Source organism: Gadus morhua, chromosome 19 (genome assembly GCF_902167405.1).
Source record: "Gadus morhua chromosome 19, gadMor3.0, whole genome shotgun sequence".
NCBI classification, from domain to species: Eukaryota; Metazoa; Chordata; class Actinopteri; order Gadiformes; family Gadidae; genus Gadus; species Gadus morhua.
In genome coordinates, this window is record NC_044066.1 from 13,526,776 (window position 1) to 13,548,354 (window position 21,579).

A 21,579-nucleotide genomic window follows, 5' to 3' on the forward strand; every position below is an offset into this window, starting at 1 on the left:
AATTTGTTAATGCAGTGTTATTTTGAATACACTTTGGCCTGCATGTTGACCTGAGCCCTGTTTCAGGTAGCTGGTTTTGAGGCAACCCCGAGTTTGTTCGCTCTGAGTTAGTGGAAACTCTGGGTTTTCCGTTTCAGGTAGCAGGTTCAGCGCAACCGAGAGTTAGTTGCTGCGGCAACATACGCCGTGGACCTAACCTGCTCGGGAGGTGGTTAGACCTACTATGAGTTTGTTGTCTATAAGGCTGAAGGCAGCTCTCCGACAGAAGGAAGTGTTAGAAATGGCATGTCCTTTTCTACGAGAGCCTGTGGACGTAGAGGCTGCGATCCTCAGAAGGAATCTCCGTGAAGAACGATTATTAAGACCCTGGTTGGATATACTTTATTTTCCTGATAATTTTCTTCACGAGCGCTATCGTTTTTCAGCGCAATCTATCATTTATTTAGACCACCTTCTCAGCCCCCATGTTAACTGTCAAACGCACCGGGGGCATGCTTTAAGTTTATTTTTTTATTTTTTATCGCAATTAACGCATGTGCAGAATGATCCGCCCCGTGCATCCCACCCGCTCTGTACTAAAGTCACTTCAACGTTGTGGCTTTCCCATGATCAGAGTAGCTGACTAACCACGGACCTATAACTGCTGCAAGTCAAGAAACTCATTTTAAGAATGCAAGGCAGAAAAGACCCTGGTACTGCTTTTAACCAGATGCTGTTCTTCTCTACATGCACATGCTCAGCATAATCGTCTGCATTGTTCACTGAAGTAAAACCCTTTGAGTAAACTGTTCAACAAAATAACTTGTCCCACCACAGCCCGTGTTCTAATAAAGACAATCTACATATTATGAGGATTTTTTTATTTCCTGAAAGCACAAAAAAAAAAAAGTCATTTATATTGGGCATGTTTTTAGAGCAGGGAACAGTAGCCTATCCCAGTTTGCACCTCACCCACCTATAACTTATGTTCCAAAATTTGGATCTCCAAAGCATCCTTTTGCATCTTTTGAATTGTTACAATTGCATGGAGGTTGGTGAGGGCATCTGGTTCAAGTAGGGCGATGACGCCATCAGTAACTGGAAGAAGATGATTAGACAGTGCAATTATTACTTGAGCCAGAATATTGCCCCATCTAATTTGCAACGCTCTGGGTTGCGTGTACATATTTAATTATTTTGAATAACCAACCTCTTATACTGTAAAGGCACTTCTATCCTGGGGGGTGGGGGGGATCAGAGGAGCTCCCCCCAGGGATGCCCTCAGCCACAGGACGCATACTCTGTTGGCTGAGGGCCATCTCCTCAGCCTCTGTGAGGGCTGCAGGTGGTGGACCCCCTCAAGTCTGCCGGGCCTCTAAATTTTTTCGATTTGCTAACATGGAGGAAAATTTTACCCTAATATTCAGTAAGCGCTATTTTGAAGACGTATATATATATATAATGCATTTTGCCTAGGTGTAGCCTTCTAATATATCTAAATCCTATTAAATATTGGCAGTGTTGGGGTGGCTGGGAAATGTACTACTTACATTTACTGCTTAAATATAGTATACAAATATATAATACATGTTGAACATATCTGTTAAATTAGGTAGAGCAGGCAAAACAGCACAATTGATTTGATTTCAATTAAACATTAGTTTACCTGTTTAAACTATATTTTTGTACTTCATTTGCTGCCAAGTCCTCGTGGGGCAACTCGGGGTTGCGTAAATTGACACACACACACACACACACACACACACACACACACACACACACACACACACACTTGACATATTGAATAAGTGGAAGATATTAAACTTTCCTCTTATTTTATTTTATTTTACTAATTTATTTGACTCACGCATTGACTTGTTCAGCTATTTCCTGCCAAGCTCTCTCTCGCGCTCTCGCTGCCGCGGCGGTATTGCTTTTTTTTGTTAAAATGGGTAACTGCTCGGCATACACATTCATTAGAATTTCCAATTCCGTGGGGGAAAAGTAAGTGGATCTACGCTATTGGTCCATGTTTGATCATGTTATCAGAGATCCATTGATGATGGCTCTTCATTGTCAACAGGCACGCCCTCAACCCAGAGTGAACATACTCAGAGTTGATTAACCCAACGCTGATCACCTGTTCTGAAACCGAAAACCCAGAGTTGCTTTTCAACCCTGAACTCTGAGTCAACCAACTCAGAGCGCAGGATTAAACTCAGAGTATGTTAAACCAGCTACCTGAAACAGGCCTCTGGTAACGATAGTAAAAAGACAGATTTGCTCTTTTTGGAGGTAGGTAAACCCTATTCCAGAGATATGAGAGGTGGGGAAACTGCCTTTGGCCTCCACCACAGCCCTGTTGCTGACAACCAGGCTCAATCTTAAAGCAAACAGAGACCATTGCCATAGAAGACTCTACTGAAAGTTGCGGTACCAACCTTGCATGTCTGGAAAATCTCCATTGAATTTTCAGGAAGAAATATGGGAAGACCTTCCAGAGCCGCTTGTCTTCGATGAAGTGTCATATCAGATGTCTAAAATACAAAAAGGAAAGAAATCTAACAGAAATGAAGTGATCAAAAGATACTTTCAGCATGTTTTAGGTTAGTCTGCAGTGCAGACTAACCTAAAAGATATTTCAGATATTTCTAAATAGCCTCAGCTAAGTAAATATTCACTGCAACAACAAATCTACCTGTTTATCAAGCATTCCCAAGAGGTCTTACAGCTCTGGACCAAAGGCGCCCTTCATGGCACGGTACAATTTCAATAGTTGAGGGGAATACCTCTCGTGAGCAGCTCAGAAGGTCCCCAGCAGGTCCTTCGTTGTGACACATAGGAACTCGAAAAATCGGAATAACACAAATATAAAACAAATATGGTATATTGTTCCCAATCATGAGAGGTAGCAAACGTGAAAGTGCCCAACTTTCGTGTCCATTACCATTAATTAATAAATAATAATTCATTGAATTTATTTAGCGCTTTTCTAGACACTCAAAGACGCCTACAGTGAAGGGGGGGGGGGGGGGGGCCCCCTCACTAACCACCACCAGTATGTAGCACCCATTTGGGTGATGCACGGCAGCCAATCGGCGCCAGAACGCTCACCACACACCAGCTTGAGGTGGAGAGTGAGGGATGAGGTGGAGAGAGGGAAAGGAACATTTAAACACTATCGACCATAATTAAACACTAACGATCACATTTAAACACTATCGACCACAGTCCACATGCAAACACTATCGACCATATTTAAACACTATGGACCACATGTAAACCCTATCGACCACATGTAAACACTATCGCCCACATTTAAACACCATGGACCACATGTAAACCCTATCGACCACATTTAAACACTATCGCCCACATTTAAACCCTATCGCCCACATTTAAACCCTATCGCCCACATTTAAACCCTATCGCCCACATGTAAACCCTATCGACCACGTTTAAACATGTAAACCCTTCGACCATATTTAAACAAGTTTAAACAACCCATTGCGTCTTCCAGTTCCAAAGCTAGCCTTTGTAATTTGCTGCGGCTTGTTGACCTTATCAGAAAATTTGTACGGGAACAGCTTTATACGACTTCAGTCCATCAAATGTAAGGAATCTTTTTCTAATCAATTCTTTCAAACAAACATAACTCCACAGGGATAACCCCTTCAAAAAAGTCATGCAAAATATCTGGGGGGAACCCAGTGACTGGATGGAAGTATGACATGTTACTCAATACACAGGCTGATTTAACCCACCGCAATTCCACAGCAGCTGGTTCTGAGTTATAAAACGCAGTCGATACCAACCTCCTCAATTTTACACACAATTAAATGCTCGATGTTGTAGGCCTATTTACAGTGGATCCCGTGTATAAATAAGGAGAAGCTCTTTCAGAAGCATTTGGGTGGTCCTTAAAAGGACCTTTGGGTTTGGTTTGTAAACTATCGTGTCTACTTGGAGCTGGTGTACTTGGTCACAGCCTTGGTGCCCTCAGACACGGCGTGCTTGGCCAGCTCACCGGGGAGAAGCAGGCGGACGGCGGTCTGGATCTCCCTGGAAGTGATGGTGGAGCGCTTGTTGTAGTGGGCCAGACGAGAGGCCTCACCGGCGATACGTTCAAAGATGTCGTTGACGAAGGAGTTCATGATTCCCATCGCCTTGGAGGAGATGCCAGTGTCGGGGTGGACCTGCTTCAGCACCTTGTACACGTAGATGGCATAGCTCTCCTTCCTGGTCTTACGGCGCTTCTTCCCTCCCTTAACGGCGGTTTTAGAGACGGCTTTCTTTGAGCCCTTCTTGGGCGCGGGTTTGGGTGCAGGCTCAGGCATTGTTGGTGTGTGACTGAAAAGATGGTGTATGACCAGTGCGCCAGTAGGCGTACTAATACAGAATATATGCAAATAGGATGTGGAGATCCCTTGGTGTGATTGGATGCGCTACGGTCCGCCCTAGCGCATCGGTACGTTTTTTGCAGGAGCCCACCACCAAGCTGGCTCCCCCCCCTGCGCTGTTGGCTGGTTAACACAATGGCAACGGCAAGCACCCAATTGTGTAGGTCATTTGAACTAGGCCCATTGGTGACGAATCTTGTACTGAGCCAAACGACAGCGGCTTCCCTAGACCACGTGCAATCTACGATTGGGCTTGGTAGCCAGGTAGCCAATTTTTCGCCTAGCTTCTGTTCATTAATATGCAGACACCAACTGAAACATAAATATTTGTTTATTAAACCCCCTTGTCGGACTACTATCAGTTATTTCGTAAAAAAAAGTAGCAATGTAGATAAAGGGGAGGTATCTAGATGGTTCTCAACTACTGCCAAGTTACTAAGTAACATGTACATTTGAACTAGATTAATGACGTGTTGCATTTCGAATTCGAGGTCCGTGTTCACCTTAGTCTTAAACAATTTTGCCATAACTTAGAGTAGGAAGAAGCTTCTCATAAGGATGTGAGTGGCTCTGAAAAGAGCCTTTGGTTTCGTCGTTATCACGTGTCAGGTAGTTTAACCGCCGAAGCCGTACAGAGTGCGGCCCTGCCTCTTCAGGGCGTAGACAACATCCATGGCGGTGACGGTCTTTCTCTTGGCGTGCTCGGTGTATGTGACTGCGTCACGGATCACGTTCTCCAGGAACACCTTGAGGACACCGCGGGTCTCCTCGTAGATCAGACCGGAGATACGCTTCACACCACCGCGACGAGCAAGACGGCGGATGGCGGGCTTGGTGATGCCCTGGATGTTATCACGGAGGACTTTGCGGTGACGCTTAGCGCCTCCCTTGCCGAGCCCCTTTCCTCCTTTGCCACGTCCTGACATTTTTCAGTAGTGATTAGCTGCTGAGAATGAGTACTACATTGAGTCGCAGTGTCTAAATAGGGTAGTTGCGGACCTAAGTGAGAGCAACTGGGCGGGTTTTTTTGGCGCACATATTACGCGGCTGAGTAGATAAAGGGAAATGCTTTGATTAACTTCATTATACGCTTACGCCTTCGATTATGTAATTGTAAAATGTTTATCTTAAAGGATTGAAGGTGTTAGATACCAGACCTACACGAATCCCGTATTTACGTTCAACACAAACCTAAAATAGCAATAACAGGGTATAACGTATTGAGCAGTTGTACATCTGCAATACGAGACGGTTATGATTAAATTGTGAATACCTCCAATGGGACGATTGGGATGTTTTTGTGACATTGAGTACTCGGTTTAGCATTAATTATTGAAAGGCTCAGCGCCTTCCACCACCCTTATTTGTCGTAACTAGTTTAGCTTCGGCGCACTCGTTTACATCATACAATATTGTAAAGGACATGATAGGACACTGTTGTGTGGAACTATACTATGCCTTTAATAAGTATGGTTGCATTTTTTTTCGGGTTGTTGTGAAAGCTAGATTCGGATAGATTAATCAATCATGGAGAGGATTGTCTCTTAACGTATAGTAGGGTGGCTCTTAAAAGAGCCTTTGGGTTCTGAAGGCAGGTTGGGGGTTTATTTCTTGGCGGGCTTCTCGGTCTTCTTGGGCAGAAGAACGGCCTGGATGTTGGGCAGCACACCGCCCTGGGCGATGGTCACGCCACCGAGGAGTTTGTTCAGCTCCTCGTCGTTGCGGACGGCCAGCTGCAGGTGGCGAGGGATGATACGGGTCTTCTTGTTGTCGCGGGCGGCGTTTCCAGCCAACTCCAGGATCTCAGCGGTCAGGTACTCGAGCACCGCCGCCAGGTAGACGGGAGCTCCGGCACCGACGCGATGAGCATAGTTTCCTTTGCGGAGAAGCCTGTGCACACGACCGACGGGGAACTGGAGTCCGGCACGGGATGAGCGGGTCTTGGCCTTGGCCCTTGCTTTTCCGCCGGTTTTGCCTCTTCCAGACATATTGATTTAAATTCTGGTGAAATTCAAAGTATAATGCCTCTAAGAGCACTCCGGACAATATATAGTCAGTGAGGTCCGTGCTCATTGGCCGACTCAGACTTGAAAAGGATTGACCAATCACAGACGAATACATCCCCGCCCAAGAGGTAGCGCTAGTATTCTAGTCAAAAGCTAATAGCCCCCCATTGAAATGGAAGAGATGAAGCAGATTTAAAATATATAGGCTAGCTATTATGGTTAATTCTTGATGACGTACCGAATCCAAACAGAAACCTTTGGATATCAGAAAATGTGGAACTGAACTATTGGGAATGCTGATTTCTAAACTATACAACTGCTCCTGTAGTCGGCAGTTTTTTTTTTTTTTTTTTAACATTAATCAATTTAACTCATTACATAGTAAATTGCATACATTTGATATTCTAGCGCTTCATATTGGTTGATTATATTGGTTGATTGGTATGACATGACTCTAGTAATGTCATATTACTTGTTCAAGGCATGATCTTACTTTAAAGACATTGTTTAGCAGTTTACCAATGCTTATGAATGCCATTTGGCGGTTTACAATTTTAGGTTTACCTTTAGATCATTGATGCAGTATCATACTACCGTGTTGGCCAATGCCAACCTAATTGATTACATTAGATTAATTGGCCTGTGGCCTTCTGCATGCCTCAGTAATCATGGATAAACGTGGAAGTAACACCCCTCAGGTTATGTACATTTAAAATAATCTTCCAATATAGGCTATTCTAGAGGTTGAATATCTTATAACCTACTAGATACCGCAGATGTAATCACTTTAAGTTTCTAGGTGAACCAATCGGGAAAGAAGTTAATTATAGCGTTTGTGCGATCAGAATAGAGGTATGAGAAACGTTCTTCAGATATTTCGGTGGCTCTGAAAAGAGCCTTTGTTGGGGTGGCAGACGGAGTAGGTTTAGGCACGTTCTCCGCGGATGCGGCGGGCCAGCTGGATGTCTTTGGGCATGATGGTGACCCTCTTGGCGTGGATGGCGCACAGGTTGGTGTCCTCGAACAGGCCGACGAGGTAAGCCTCGCTGGCCTCCTGGAGAGCCATGACGGCGGAGCTCTGGAAGCGGAGGTCGGTCTTGAAGTCTTGAGCGATCTCCCTCACCAGGCGCTGGAAGGGCAGCTTGCGGATCAGCAGCTCGGTGGATTTCTGATACCGACGGATCTCCCTCAGGGCCACGGTCCCGGGCCTGTAACGATGGGGCTTCTTCACGCCGCCGGTGGCCGGGGCGCTCTTGCGGGCAGCCTTGGTGGCGAGCTGCTTCCTGGGCGCCTTGCCACCTGTAGACTTACGAGCGGTCTGCTTGGTTCTTGCCATTTTAATTTGTGGAAGGACTGTGTTCAACTTCTGAGAGACTGAGGAGTATATGTCACCTCCTCCAGCAGATTGGCCTTTTTCAAAGGTGGCGCGATCCCTGTAATGTTAACGATTGGATGGAGAGCTCTGACGTCACCGTTTAAACACGCCTACTTAGCTGGCGCCCTTTTCCTAGTACCAGCTCTAAATTTTGTCGATATTTATTTTGCGGCATTTATATGATGCGATGTTAAATTATTTTTAATGTTTGACCTCTTAGTAAAAGGCTATTTGCAAAAATCAGTTGGCTAGGACAGATTACTGGCATTTTTTTTGGATGAACAAATTATCCATCGGGCATGTTAATCCAATAACGTTTATTTGTAGCCATTTCATAATTTGTATGTTGAGTTTACATAATTCAAAAAAGAAATAAACGGGAACGAAATCATACATTTTCAAAATAAATGAGATTATCATATTAGTTAAAGAAATACAATTCAAAGACATGCATTGGGAAATGTTAATTCTCCCTATTGCATAAAACAAACAATTCAAATTCTGTTGAAGCAGGATATAATAGCAACAGAAAATCGACGCATGAAGATAAAATATTCATCTCCATATCAAAACAAACACACAAACAAATTGACACTTAGGAAAAAGCGTGAATTGGGAAACGGCGGCCTTGTTGGATCGAGGTCCGGAGACCAGAGTCACGTTGTGTTCATTTACTCACACCACGAAGCTAGTGGCACGCTAGCCTTTGTTTACATCCTCAAGACTGAGTAGGCTGGAAAAACACTGGAATATAGACTTAGATAGTTGACTGATTCACAAACAAAAATAAAGCGAACTGTATTTCCCCCCCCCCCACACACATTTTTTGGAGCCTTTTTCTGGGTGTTCTAAGCCACGCCCTCTGTGGTTCCGGTCGGCTCCGCCTCCGAGCGGCTGAACGGACTCAAGACTTCGGCCTCCATGGTCTGGTAGACGAAGAAGAGGAAGGCCACCAGCAGAACCAGGAGGAAGAGCTTCAGCCAGACGGAGAGGCCGCGGCGCACTGCGGGGGCGTGGCCAGCAGGGGGTGCTGCGAGGACCAGTCTGGGGGCTGCGGGGGCTGAGGAGGATGAGGAGGAGGAGGAGGAGGAGGAGTGGGTGGAGGGGAACAGGTTGGAGGATCTGTGGCGGGTCTCTGAGAAGCTGGTGGTGGTGGTGGTGGTGGTGGAGAGGTTCTTCGGGGAGAGCAGCAGGTTCTCGTCCTGCCAGAAGTCGCTGGGCTGGATGGGGCGTCCGGCCGCACCTCGGATGGGCTTTCGACAAGAGGCGCTGAAACAAAGGTCAAAGGTCACGGGTGGTCAGCCATCTTCTGTGGTCACAAGTGGATGAAAAGGGCCACTGTCCTGGTGGAACAACAGGAGTGTGTGGATGTTAATGTGCGCGTGTCTGCGGTCCTGTTGGCTTACAGGATTCCAGAAGGACTGTTGAAATCGTTGGCAAATACTTCCTTCAGGATGTCCCTCACTTCGGCTCTCTGGGTCGGTTCTGCAACCACCACCTTCTCCACCTGAACAAAGACGGAGAGGGAGGAACACCATCAACACCACCAGCCGACGCTCAGCGTGATGCACCACTGAAAAGCAAGATTCTAAAACCAGCCATGGCAAGCAACACACCCCATCTCTAAATCCAAATGAACCCGACGTGAGGTTGCATCATTTGACTTATATTAAAGTCAGATTATCCAGTGTACCTTCAGACTGAAATTACTTGCGGGTCCGTCAGACGGCCACCAGGGGGAGCCTGCCAAGACACCCGACACCACAGAGCTCACCACGTGACAATCCCAAAAAAAAGAACACAATGTCCACAAGTTCTCCCAGTGAATGAATCCCATGTGAGCGTGCACACAAACTACCACAGCGCCTCACCCACCCCCGTTGCATCCCAGGTTTGTGATTGGACAAACTCAAGATAAGTAACCTTGTCGAAGTACGGTCGCTTGGTAACGACTGCCACACAGCCGCGCCTCCTGACCGGACTGAGGTCAGGGAAGAAGGGAGAGATTTTGTGCCGCTTCCCCTTCTCCACATGGTCGTTGATTCGCTCCTTCTCCAGGGGCACGGCAGGCGTTGGTGGATGAATGACCAACGGGAATGGACAGATTAACACACAGCGCTTCTGGCCAGACGTAGAGAAGCTGTGCACACATCGTCACTCTCTCACAAACAGATACACACATCGTCACCCACACACACACTCTTTTTAACAGCCACCAGACAACCATGAGTCCGTCGGATCCGTACCAGAACTGGGGTGCAAGGGGCCGCCTGCTCCCCCCCCACAGAGAATACAGGAGGAAGGCTGTGTCTTTGGGTCTTGGGAGAAGCCGGGGGGGTGAGGTCAAACCGTTCGATCAGAGGTCTTAACTGATAAATAAAGTAAAACTTTAACTCGTATGACAATTGAAATATAAAAATGTATATTAAGTGTACTGTAAAATAGCCATTTGGATGCATAAAAAAAACACTTATGCATCCAAATCTATTAAATGGACTACAATGAAAATAGAAAAAGATTGTGTTCTAAAATCAAACTAGACAAAATTGTCCAGATGGAGCCTGGGTCAGTCCTACCCACCAGAACTGCTCTCTGAGAAAGAGTATGGGCGGCCGGCTGAGGTCCCTGCCATCGCAAATACAACAACGGTAAAAGGTTGTTACAGGAGGAACCTCAGACCAGACAGAAACCCTTTCTTCACTGTGTAAACCACATCAATAAAACCCTCTCTATTCAGCAAAGAAAAGAGTCAACCAAACCAACACACCACAGAAGCCTCAACAAAACCAGGTGCCACAAAGTACACAATTAAATAAACTCAACCATTGAATAAATCAAATAATACGGAACAGTGAAAGTGAAGGAATGTGCGATCCGACCTCAAACACGGCCGTGTCAAGAGTTCCTTTCATCAGCAGAGGAGGAGGAGGAGGAGGAGCGGTCCTTCTGCTCTGGTCCTGGGAGGAGGGCCGGTGGTTTAATACACACGGAACCACAGAGTACCACGGAGCACCCAGAGGCCAGAAAAACAAGAAGCGAGAGAACCTTCACGCCAGGCCCTGGGACCTCTGAGGGCTGGGTCTTGGGGGTCCCTGGGGACCCCAGGGGGTGGGTCTTGGGGGTCCCTGAAGCTCCTGGGGGCTGGGTCTTGGGGGTCTTCTCCCCCGAGGATTGAATCCTGGGGGTCTTCTCCCCCGAGGATTTGATCCTGGGGGTCTTCCCCCCTGAGGGCTGACGTGCTTTCAACACCACAGAGTTCGGTCTCAAAGTGGCAGAGTCCTCACTCGGTCTCTGAAGTAGCAAATAATATAGACGTCTCAAAAAGGAGTGGTCGCTGTAGAGGTGCCACAAAATGATTTCACAACTGTACTCCGATGTCCACTCTGTGATGAATGAGATGGATCAGTCTCTTCTGACGTCAGACGTCCACACTGATGTTTGACCACACACTCAACTGTGTACAAACAATGGCCGAACCTAAAAAGTTTGTCCTGGTATAATCACACGGCATCTCCGTTAAATGCGAAACACTACACCCGTGAGACCGTAAGATCGCCATATTAATGACCAATATGATAATCAATATACAAATTCAGAGATTCCAACACCCAGAGTGGCTCCCATTGGCCAGACCGTGGCCTTGAGGTACCTGGGTGTTGCGGGATGGAGAGGAGGCGGGGTCTGTTTGAGTCATACTGACCAGGGGGCGGGGCTGAGGCTCAGGCTCCAGTACAGAGCCCACATTGTTAGGACCAACCTGGCAGGAGGGAGGGAGACGGCAAGAAAACACTGATTGAGAGATAGAGGCAGGAGAAAAGACAAAAAGCCAGAGAACATCGTGAGAAAGTTTTAGATGTGCTATATAGATGTTAAACTATGTGAAGGGAAATCCGATGAGATACAAACCAAAGAAAGTCGGATACTGACAGCAGATACACATGTTGTGAAGAAAAGACCAAGAAGGAGAGGAAGGAGGAGCCAAAGGTGTTGGTGACAAGAGTGAGGAGAGATCAGATCATGTGATCAGTGAGAGGGTGAGGTAATCCTGTTAACGTGAGACCAACAGCTCCACTTTACTAGAAATAGTCACGTTTGGAAGCCAGTTAAATGAAACTATTAAGCAAAGGGACGGTCTAGTCTAGACAAAAGACCCGAGTCAACTTGAAGTATGAAGAAGGGCGTATTTAGTGATGAGGTTTAGAGAGCGAGGTGGAAGAGATCACAGAGGTAAACGCTCTAAAAGGTCCAGTGCATCCACCACGTGTCCGGTGAAGAACTCCAAACCACCATGTCCAAACCACAACCCGAGAAGCACATGACCTCCCCTTTAGTGATGGAGCTGAACAGAGCTCTGTTTCAAACGGAGGACATTCCCTCCTGCTCCCCACCCAGTCTGACCCTAGAAAGGTCACCGTACGCACAAAGCAAGTCAAACAAGAGATAACATGTTTAAATCTACACTGATTACATAATGAGTTTATTGTGGCTGAGTCAGAAGTAGAAACGTAACATTCAGATACGGTATTGGTTTGACTGGTCAGTCAGATACCGTACTGGTTTTGGCTGTAACCATTCAGATACGGTACTGGTTTGGCTGTCACCATGCATTGGTTATACTGGTAAGGGCAGAGTCTTTTTTTCAGTTGGACGCAAGATCAAAACCTTGTATGGTCTTGTTTGGATTTGGAGTCCCAGGGGAGAAACGACACCACCCAAATGTGAAGAACTAGACCGGACGTTTACGGTTCGACAGGCGAGGCTGGGAACCAGTTGGACCCGGTACGACGTCCTGCGGTTTGGGCGTTTAACATTCAGAACCTCCTCGTCCACTGAGGAATCGCTGGTCTGCTCAGACGAAGGAACACACACAAAAAGGAACACACACATTCACACACACACACACACACACCTCAGACACTTGAACACCTGGTCGGCGGGAAGGAGAAGCATACCAACAATCTTCTGACATTCCTTTGCCTTTTTTCCTCTCCCCATTCAACAGGTTATCTTCCCCAAACCCACCAGCAGGGGGAGCAGCTCTACTTCACCAGAACTGAGGAAAGCACCCAGAAAGAGAAAGGGACTCTTCTGATCTCTGTAGGATAACCCCCTCCACAGTTCATATCGAAACTGAAACCACGTCCCGGTTGGTATGGGGGCGTGGCTTGTCGTGTCCCAATAGCATAACCATGCGTGTTCAGAAAAACACACATTTACGACTTGGCATCCAACAATTGGAAGCAAATTAAACCAAACAATTGCAGGTGTAGTGATGACACCCCAACAACCGTGATTATGTGGAACCTGACACCCTTCAGTGAAGCCGTTTGGCTCCGGCAGCACCGCAGAGCAGTGGGAGAACATCTGGATGCAATTTTAAAAGAACAACAACATCACTCAAACTCACTCCACACACCAACGACCATGAAGTCCACTATGCTGTTGAGCGGTGCTTTTGGGTCCCCAATCCCCCCCCCCCCCCCCCCCCCCCCCCCCCCCCCACCGCCCCCATCATATGCCCTTCTGGGACCCGGGTCCCCCGCCTCCAGGGCCTAAGGACTCCTCACCTTGTGGTGCTGGCTGCTCCGTGTCCTGGTGGTGACGGGGATCTTCCCCCGGCTGCGGACCAGTCTCTCCACGATGGGGATGGGTTCGGGGAGCGGCTCCGGCTCCGGGATCACCTCTGGTTCAGGAACGGGGACCACCAGGACCTCCTCTGGAGAAACACGGCGCCGCGGTTAGCTTGGTGACACACGCACTACCACGAATGGGCTGGACACACACGCCTCATCACCATGGACGCACACAAACCAACTCCTCATCCCCAAGGATGGACGGACGGACACACACTAAGGTGACGGGGGCCATCAGCAGACATGCATCATTCATCACCTACAGCCTTTCAGTCACCTTGGATTAAATTGTCTGCCCAAACTCAGTAGATGCTTTAGGGTAAGTGACTTCTGGTAAGGTACTAATTTCTGTTTTGTCTTGCAAAACAGAAAGTCATAACCCTGGGCTGCTGATCTGGAATCTCAGGAATGCACATCTCACAAAACAGTCCCTGAAGTATGTCCACTATGCGGATGAAAAGATAAGAGGTTAAATGGAAAAACATCACACCTCAAACTACAGCAGGTGATGAGTGATTACCCAGAAAGTTTGTCTCCTCCATTTGATTTGTTTTTTTATTTTTAATTCATTCGATGAATAGAGTAGCATCCTATTATTATTCATGTATAGATTCCATTTCTTTAGTATCATCACAACGACCTGCTCCATCCCCATCTCTGGGACAACAGAGGTCAAGAGTAGGGATCGAAACCCGGTTCTTAAGGACCCGGTTCCACTTTTCCAAAAACCCGAAAATCTGTAACGTTTGGGCTTATCGATACCACCATCAAGTCCCGTCCTTCATTGATTCTTTTTTTTTCTCCTGTAGGTCCTGTTGTAATCTTGTGTCCCTCGAGTTGCGTCACGGCATTTAAATCAAATCAATCCGATAACTGCAGCGTGTCCACCAATGTTTTTGAATGGAATTGTAAGCAAACAGGTATTACAAGTAAAACAAGTGAAGTCTGGCAGTTAACTTTGCTCGCGAGGTTGGCTGAATGGGCGAATCATTTATTATAAAGGGGGGAACACAACCTCAATGGCCAAGCACATTAGCATTTGTGCATCACAAAAAGACCAAATGCAGAACCTTCGACTGTCTCAGAGTTGAAAAACTCCTCCTTGTCCTGTGACTCCTGTCACAACACAGACGGGCCCGTCTTAATCATCCACTCAAAGTACGAGCGGTAATCACACACACAGACATTAGTTATCTAGTTATCTTAAAAAGTAAATAAAGTTTCAGATGTGCTGTGTGATTTGTTGAGGTTGGCTCAGTAAAACGACTGTTAGGTTACCACGATGCGTTCAAGTGTAACAGAGAAATGGTCAATTGAGTTTTTGGTGAGAAACATGAGTAATACTGCATTACTCATGTTTCTGTATTAATAATACAGTTGTATAGTTCTCTAATCATTTTAATATATATAATTAAAACTACAGGTGTCAATATTTATTAAGAATTACTTGTTTAATTTAAAATACAATTATTTATTTCCTAAATATTTTCCTCATCACTAAAAAAACGCGTCGTATTTCCACCAATTAATAGAAAAGTATCGATAGGGGTATCGATAAAGACTCGGATCGTTAAGGAGTATCGAAAATGGTTACGATAAATAAATATTAATGATCCCACCCCTAGACAAGAGGAGGAAGATGATGATGACCAGCTGCCGCAAAAGACTCAAGACTAACTTGTTAAGGGTCACCTGCACTCTGCAAAGCCTTCCCCTCCCCCTCTAACACTTATTGGGTGTCATACGTCCTTGCACTAGAAAATAGTACTTAGCATCGTGAAGCATCTTATCCTAGCCCTCTGTGTTTTATTCAGGGAGTGGATTAACCTAGCTATTGTTAGTGCTTGGCACTTGGTTCTATGTACATCCTTACTGTACCTTAGCGACAGTGATATATTTTTGTCTCTCTCTCTTCGGACAAACAGACTTATTGTAAATCACTTTGGTTAAATGCGTCTGCCAAATGCCCCTAAATGTAAAGTGATGATGATGATGGACTCACCGTCCTCCTTGTCGCTGAAGTCCAGGTCAGCGTGTCCGTTGTGGTGGGCCTCTGTCTCCATGACGATGGGCGGGAGTTCAGGTGTTGCCGGAGAGATGTTCTCTTCCTGTAGTCTCTGCAGCTTCTTCTCGTAAACACGACGGGTCGACGCTGGGACAGACAGTCGCATGGTCAAGACTAAGCCAATAGGAGGAGTCGCAGGTAAACACACAGCCAATAGGAGGAGTTGAGGGTCCCCATACGGCCAATAGGAGGAGTCGATGGGCAACACAATTCCATAAGAAAGGGTAGATAGTTATCTTTGTTTACCCTTCCCCCCCCGGTTGGAATTTTCTGTTGATTACTACCGTAACTCTAAAGCCTTGTGAACCGTCTTCAAGACAGACACTTCTCACATGAACTTGACTTGTAACCTTTAAGTTAGGTTACTAGTTCGATCCCCGGCAAAGTCAGAATTGTCAGTTGAATGAGTCGGCACCGTTGGCCCGCTCCCAAGTCGGTGGTGATGATATGCAGATACGAGAACGGTGAACACGTTCCACCAGTTGGAGGAGATAAGGAGCATTTATTTCCGTGGGTGAACTCACCCACGATGGGGCCTGCGTCCACGCCGTACTTCATCAGCTCCTCCTTCAGGCCCTCAGCCGTCAGCTCCGCCACATCCAGGTCCTCCATTTGGACCTTGTCCGTCTTCCGGATGGCCTTCTGTGGGCGCAACATGTCAGTGGTTAGCCTCCGTGACTCAACCGGGGTATAGTTTAAACACAGGGGGTGCTAGGATGGACAGGTTTATAGCAACCAATTAATGGTTTTATTATGAAAAGCTAAACTATTATACATGCCTATAAAGACATGAAATCTTGCCACTTTAACTACAGATTGGGAGTGGCTGTTTAAGTCAGTTACCTTGAAATGCTTGTTACCGTGTTGATAACAAAAACAGTTTCAAACTAAAACTATAAACACTTCTATCATTTCAAGATAGAAATGATGAGTATATTTCAATATTATTATCTTTTTGGCAGTCATTTTTTGGACAGTAGACAAGTGGTAAAATTCTAGAAATTTTGTTCAGTTATTAATGAAATGGTCATAAACCTGTCACTCAAAAATATCAACTTGTAATCTGATCCTTGGCAACTGGCAACTCCTGTATTTCAAGTACTAGCATTCATTTTATTATGTTAATAAGTTGATACAAATATAAGTCATGGCTCGAGTGCGTGATTGTGATTATTAATTGAAAACCCGTCCTCTCTAGAGCACTTTGCCCATTCTTGGCTACTGTAGAAACATGGCTTCTGCACCCCATGTAGATAAAGGGCTCATTTCAAGGTTACGAAAACATGATTCTTATTTTCATGCGATACACACTAATTTAAACACTTATGAATACTATATTATATTTCTGCCAAGTCGGTTCTGCTAGATGCCAGCAAATCCTTAAATACTGCACTTTTGCTTTGTCGGTTTCAGCCCTCAACAAACAAACAAACAAACAAACAAACAAACAAACAAACAAACAGGAGAGGACAAAACAAGAAAGCCACACCCTCAAGACTACTACTACTACCACATAAACTACTCTGTACGACGCGGCTGCAGTTCCTTTGGCAGCGTTCAGCCGTTGAGCGTGTAGCTCAGATGAAAGCCGCCGTGTTTACACAGCGACTGGCCCGAGGTCAGGAATGTGCCGAGAACCTGTCCACCAGGTCATGTCCATTCACCACCAGCAGGTCCTAACACGATACAAACCCCAGGGCAGCCCCAACACAACAGAGACGCCAGGGCAACAAGACCCCCTACACAACATAGAACCAACAGACCCCCTCCACAGTGGCAGTAAGACCCCCAACACAACAGAGAGATTGTTTGTAGCCACATCATGTTTGATTGTGTGCCCTGATGTCCCAGCCTTGCCGAGCCTGTGGATAATTATCTACATTTTATGTAGAATAATGCAAATGTATGGTTACATTTTGTGGTATGTTGTCACCACATGTGGCATCTCTTGTTAAAACTTGGGATTCAAACTTGAAGGAACTATCGAAGTAAAGGAGAGCTTGACAAGCAAACCCTAACAAAATACAAAACTTTGTCCGTAAAGAGAGCGAACATCCTGTCCCCGAGTCTCTACTTCCCAACTTTACGCTGCAGAGCCATTGAGCAACACAGTGTAAACATTAGGCTTGCTAGCCCTCAGACAGACCCGCCTACAGGAAATTAAATCTCTGTTCAAAGTAAAGCCTGGAGTTCAGGGACTTGGAGATGGAGGAGGAGGCCGCATGGCTAGGAGCCAGAGCACAGACGCCAGCCAACACTTCTGTTGAAAGGGATTTGATAAGTTGAAACAGGGCTGAAAGGACAAACGCATTATAATTCTCTTCCCCTCTAAATCCATTTGACCTGTGAGGAACCACAACTAGGAAAGCCTTAACTTGAAGCCCGACTGCTAACCTCCAGGAGGTAGAAGCATTCTAAACTCCTCAAACCAGACCAAGGCCTGCAGCCAAACGGTTGCATAGCGCTGGTTTATGCATCCAACATAATGGAACACGCTCAACCAGTCAATGCTAATTATCTCTTCATAGATCAGGCAGCACATTTAACATTGCATGTGACAGAATGGGGGGGAGAGGAGAGAGGGAGAGCGAGTAAGCGATAGACGGAGAGAGAGAGACAGTGAGAGAGTAAGCTATAGGGGGATAGAGGCGGGCCAGGCACGTGTCTGGTTCAGGCTGGAGGACGGGGGCCTGCTGGCCGGTTGCGTAACCAGCAGCATTCCACGAGAGCTGCGAACGCGGGAGAACGGGAAAAGGGAAAAAAATATTGGGCTGGTATTCCCGATGCCACACCCTCAACGCTAAGTAAAAAGGACAAAAAAGGAAATGGCTGGAGCGGGCTTAATCTGTGGACTGCACTCCTACACAAAGTAACAGGCAGCATGGATTGAAAGAATATAGAAAAACATCCTATTGACAATCGAAAGGATGTTATAAAGTATAGAGTAGAAAGAGTAGACAATATAAAGTAGAAAAAGGGCTTCATGTGGACTGCAGAAAAGTATGGAATATAGAAAAATAGCCATCAAACCAAACTATTCAAATAAACGCCCTCGACCCTAGAAATACAGAAACTAACAACTAAGAACTATCGTCTACACAACACACATGATCTACCAGCCCCCATAGCTTCGGTAACAAGATGGCTCCCAATACACTCACATCCCCCCTCCCCCACTAACACGCGAACCATGACCCAATGGAACCGCTGGCAACACAGCTGGCTGAAGTCACCATGGTTACACCAGGTGGGTCCCCCCCCCCCCTTAGGCCTAAAAAAAAAAAAAGTTTGGTTCCTGTTGGTTGTCAGTTGAGGTCATGGGTAGGTAGGGAATTTATTTTTATTTTTTTATTTTATTTTTTCCAGCGGCAGCGAATGATAGGTAGGTTGTTTTCATTTAAAAACGAGAAAATTCGCTCATCCTTGTACAGAATGAAGAGGTGCTGTACCAAAACGTAATTATAGAGGTGCTGTACCAAAACGTAATTACATTAAAACATTTTTTTTTTTTTTTTTTTTTTATTATAAAACTCATAAAATAATTTGGGTCGCACATAAATTGACAGGGTCGGTCGGAAACCGGAACCAAACAAAAATTTTTTTTAGGCCTTAGCTGTGTGGAAAAAGTCACAGCTCAGCGATTAGTTTGTGGTTGCCCTCTGCACGGTCGTCTGCTCTCACCACAGCACTTATGGACGGAATCTCAAACACTTCCAACTGTTGGAGAGATTAACAACTTTGCTACTGATATGATTAACAGTGGAGGGGGGGGGGGGATTCCACTTTAGGGGGAAAGAAGGAATCATGGGGGTGAGGGGGTGGACTAGAACCACACAAAAGGTATAATTGAAAATGACTCGTCTCCTCAACTAAGGATTTGATAATCATGCCTTTTTTGTCTGCACGTGGGGCACTACTGGTTGTACTTTCACCAATTGTTATAGTGGGCTCTAATCTCACGTTGAAGTAATTTTAGATGAATGGGTGAACCGTAAGACCGTATGAAAGAGAGCGTGTGTGTGTGTGAGTGAGTGAGTGAACTATGTGAAGCATGTGAGGAATGCAGGGTTTGAGTTGAGGCAGACTTCAGCCTCCATCACAAGGCTATAATCTCAGAGGCATGGTGGGGGACGGCGTTCAAGAGAACACCGCGTTATGACATAAAGACCAAACCAATTTCACGTGTGATTTGTGCTTTTCCCTCTTTCACTCAACACAGACTCAGCCCAGAGAAAGCATTTCCTCAATAAAGCAGAACTCCGCTGCATTAGCAACTTGGCCCAGAAACAGAGCTGGCAGCAGTAATGTCTGTCACCTGGAGGGCTTTAAAATCACTCAATAAAACATTAAGCTAGATAGGACGCCAATCCTATCTGAAGGTAAACTGGTTTTAACAAAACACATACAGGCTTTTGTTAAGAATAAATTATCAGACTTTGTTATAAATTTACAAAACGCAATGCCTCATCAAGAAAAGTTAAACAGTAGCACAAAAACCTGAGTTTCAATGTACTATAACGTATAACGAGTAGAGTGACGGATGTATTATCTTAACAAAATAATGTCAACGTGTAAAATAAATGTACATTTAATATTTAATTGATTTAGTCGACAGGGCCTGAGTACTTCGTGTTCCCCTCCAAGTCTCATGTTGTTGTGGGCAGGTGGGGAGAGTCGACCACGCCCTTCAGAAGCAACAATGAGACCAAGAAAATAGTTCAGAAAGCTTTTTCAAAAACACAAATCGCGTATCTCAAAGTGTGACATACTGACTTTTTCTTAATATTATGATATAATTCCAGCTTTAATGACCTTTAAATGGAAATTTGCCAGAAAGTATTATTCAAAACCAGGACGAAGAAAACTAAACGGAACACCAAATGGGTGAGGCGAGAACCAAGAACCCGAAGATTAGACAAACCACTCCGGATAAACCCGTTATCTCAGTGTGGTTTCAATGTGCGGACTGGTTTCGTCCCAGTCCGATTCAAACTCAACGCTCCCCCATGATGAGCCTCTATTGTGATTTCATCATCATCGCAGATTCATTTGGTGATCGATGACTTTAGAGAGGTCAAGGGTCACAGCCGGAAGTGCAGCGGGAACTGCAACGCATATACCTCCTGATCTAGAAAGGCTATGTTCAGATCATTTTACCTTTACCTTTTACCCGTTTAGTTAAAAGCTTTAAACCTCTAACCCATCTACTTCCGGGGGGGGGGGGGGGGGGGGGGGAGAATCCAACCTCATGTGCGTAAAGTTTGAAAGTCTCACCCGTCCGGAGGAGCGGCTCACGACCACGGGCGGGGGCAGGTCCTCGTCGCTGGAAAAGCCGTCCAGGGTGGTTCCCCCGTCCAGGGCCCCCCCGCTCCTCGTGTTCTGCACCGTGAGGTGCTTCAGGTACAGCTGGACGTAAACGTCCTTCGGGGCGCTGGAGACAGGCAGCTCCACGTTGTTGATAAGCAGCTCGTTCTTCAGCTTCTCCTTGGTGAGGACCGAGGGGTCTTCCAGGTAATGAGGCATGGTGGCGGGCTGTGGCCGCGGATTCCTCTGGTCTCCGGCGGTAACAAAGTCCGGTTGCGGCTGCAGGGTCCTCCGGTCTCTCGGTAACAGAGTCGATCTGAGGGGGGTGAGGAACAGGGGTACAAAGCCCGACACGAGAGCTCCACTTGTCGGAATTAAGTGACCGAACCAAACTGTGTTATAATATAAGTATATATACCTATAATACGTATATTATAACACACGGAGCGTTTGTACACCAGTAAGTCCCAATACTGTGGTGGGGTACTCCGACTACACCGAGGTAAATAAGAGAGCATATGGCGCCTCAGCGTGTCGCGGGAAGTCGACGTGACCCAACAAGGGCGTGACCGGAACCAGCGAACCGGCGAGAAGGAGCACCTGATTTGCTGAGGCATCGCTAGAAGAGCCGTCGCTATTGGTCATTATTTCAAACTCGAGAGAAGATACGAGTGATGATGAAAAATGGCCGTATTGAACTATGCAAATCATTTGTTTGTTATGCCATCTAGCTTTAGTTTAGTTTTTTTAATATCTACTGTATCTTGCCCGTGTACATCTCATGATTTATGCATCATGTGCATATTTGTCAATACAA

The 21,579-nt window shown here is 46.0% G+C and overlaps 5 protein-coding genes across 6 annotated transcripts; all 5 read right to left on the reverse strand.

The window, feature by feature from the left end:
• Window positions 1-3,838: 3,838 nt before the first annotated feature.
• LOC115532407 (histone H2B 1/2-like) lies at window positions 3,839-4,355 on the reverse strand. Its single transcript, XM_030342184.1, has one exon. The coding sequence runs from the start codon at window positions 4,314-4,316 to the stop codon at window positions 3,939-3,941; it is 378 nt and encodes a 125-aa protein (XP_030198044.1). The 5' UTR covers window positions 4,317-4,355; the 3' UTR covers window positions 3,839-3,938.
• A 337-nt stretch (window positions 4,356-4,692) lies between these two features.
• LOC115532410 (histone H4) lies at window positions 4,693-5,341 on the reverse strand. The gene has a single exon (XM_030342187.1). It carries the CDS (start codon window positions 5,303-5,305, stop codon window positions 4,994-4,996), a length of 312 nt encoding a protein of 103 aa, XP_030198047.1. The 5' UTR covers window positions 5,306-5,341; the 3' UTR covers window positions 4,693-4,993.
• A 497-nt stretch (window positions 5,342-5,838) lies between these two features.
• Window positions 5,839-6,398, reverse strand: LOC115532405 (histone H2A). The gene has a single exon (XM_030342182.1). It carries the CDS (start codon window positions 6,365-6,367, stop codon window positions 5,984-5,986), a length of 384 nt encoding a protein of 127 aa, XP_030198042.1. The 5' UTR covers window positions 6,368-6,398; the 3' UTR covers window positions 5,839-5,983.
• An 865-nt stretch (window positions 6,399-7,263) lies between these two features.
• LOC115532403 (histone H3) lies at window positions 7,264-7,909 on the reverse strand. Its single transcript, XM_030342178.1, has one exon. The coding sequence runs from the start codon at window positions 7,719-7,721 to the stop codon at window positions 7,311-7,313; it is 411 nt and encodes a 136-aa protein (XP_030198038.1). The 5' UTR covers window positions 7,722-7,909; the 3' UTR covers window positions 7,264-7,310.
• Window positions 7,910-8,058: 149 nt separating this feature from the next.
• On the reverse strand, window positions 8,059-21,319 carry tmpoa (thymopoietin a). Of its 2 annotated transcripts, XM_030342115.1 has the most exons (13): window positions 20,733-21,319; window positions 15,983-16,100; window positions 15,396-15,545; window positions 13,328-13,476; window positions 12,504-12,605; window positions 11,410-11,517; window positions 10,806-11,051; window positions 10,640-10,717; window positions 10,341-10,385; window positions 10,007-10,129; window positions 9,684-9,809; window positions 9,167-9,267; window positions 8,059-9,029 (listed from the first exon to the last, which is right to left on the reverse strand). In XM_030342115.1, the coding sequence occupies exons 1-13, from the start codon at window positions 20,979-20,981 to the stop codon at window positions 8,609-8,611; spliced, it is 2,016 nt and encodes a 671-aa protein (XP_030197975.1). In that variant the 5' UTR covers window positions 20,982-21,319; the 3' UTR covers window positions 8,059-8,608. The 2 variants fall into 2 exon arrangements, with proteins under 2 accessions (XP_030197975.1, XP_030197976.1); XM_030342116.1 differs by lacking the exon at window positions 10,341-10,385.
• Between the last annotated feature and the right edge of the window lie 260 nt (window positions 21,320-21,579).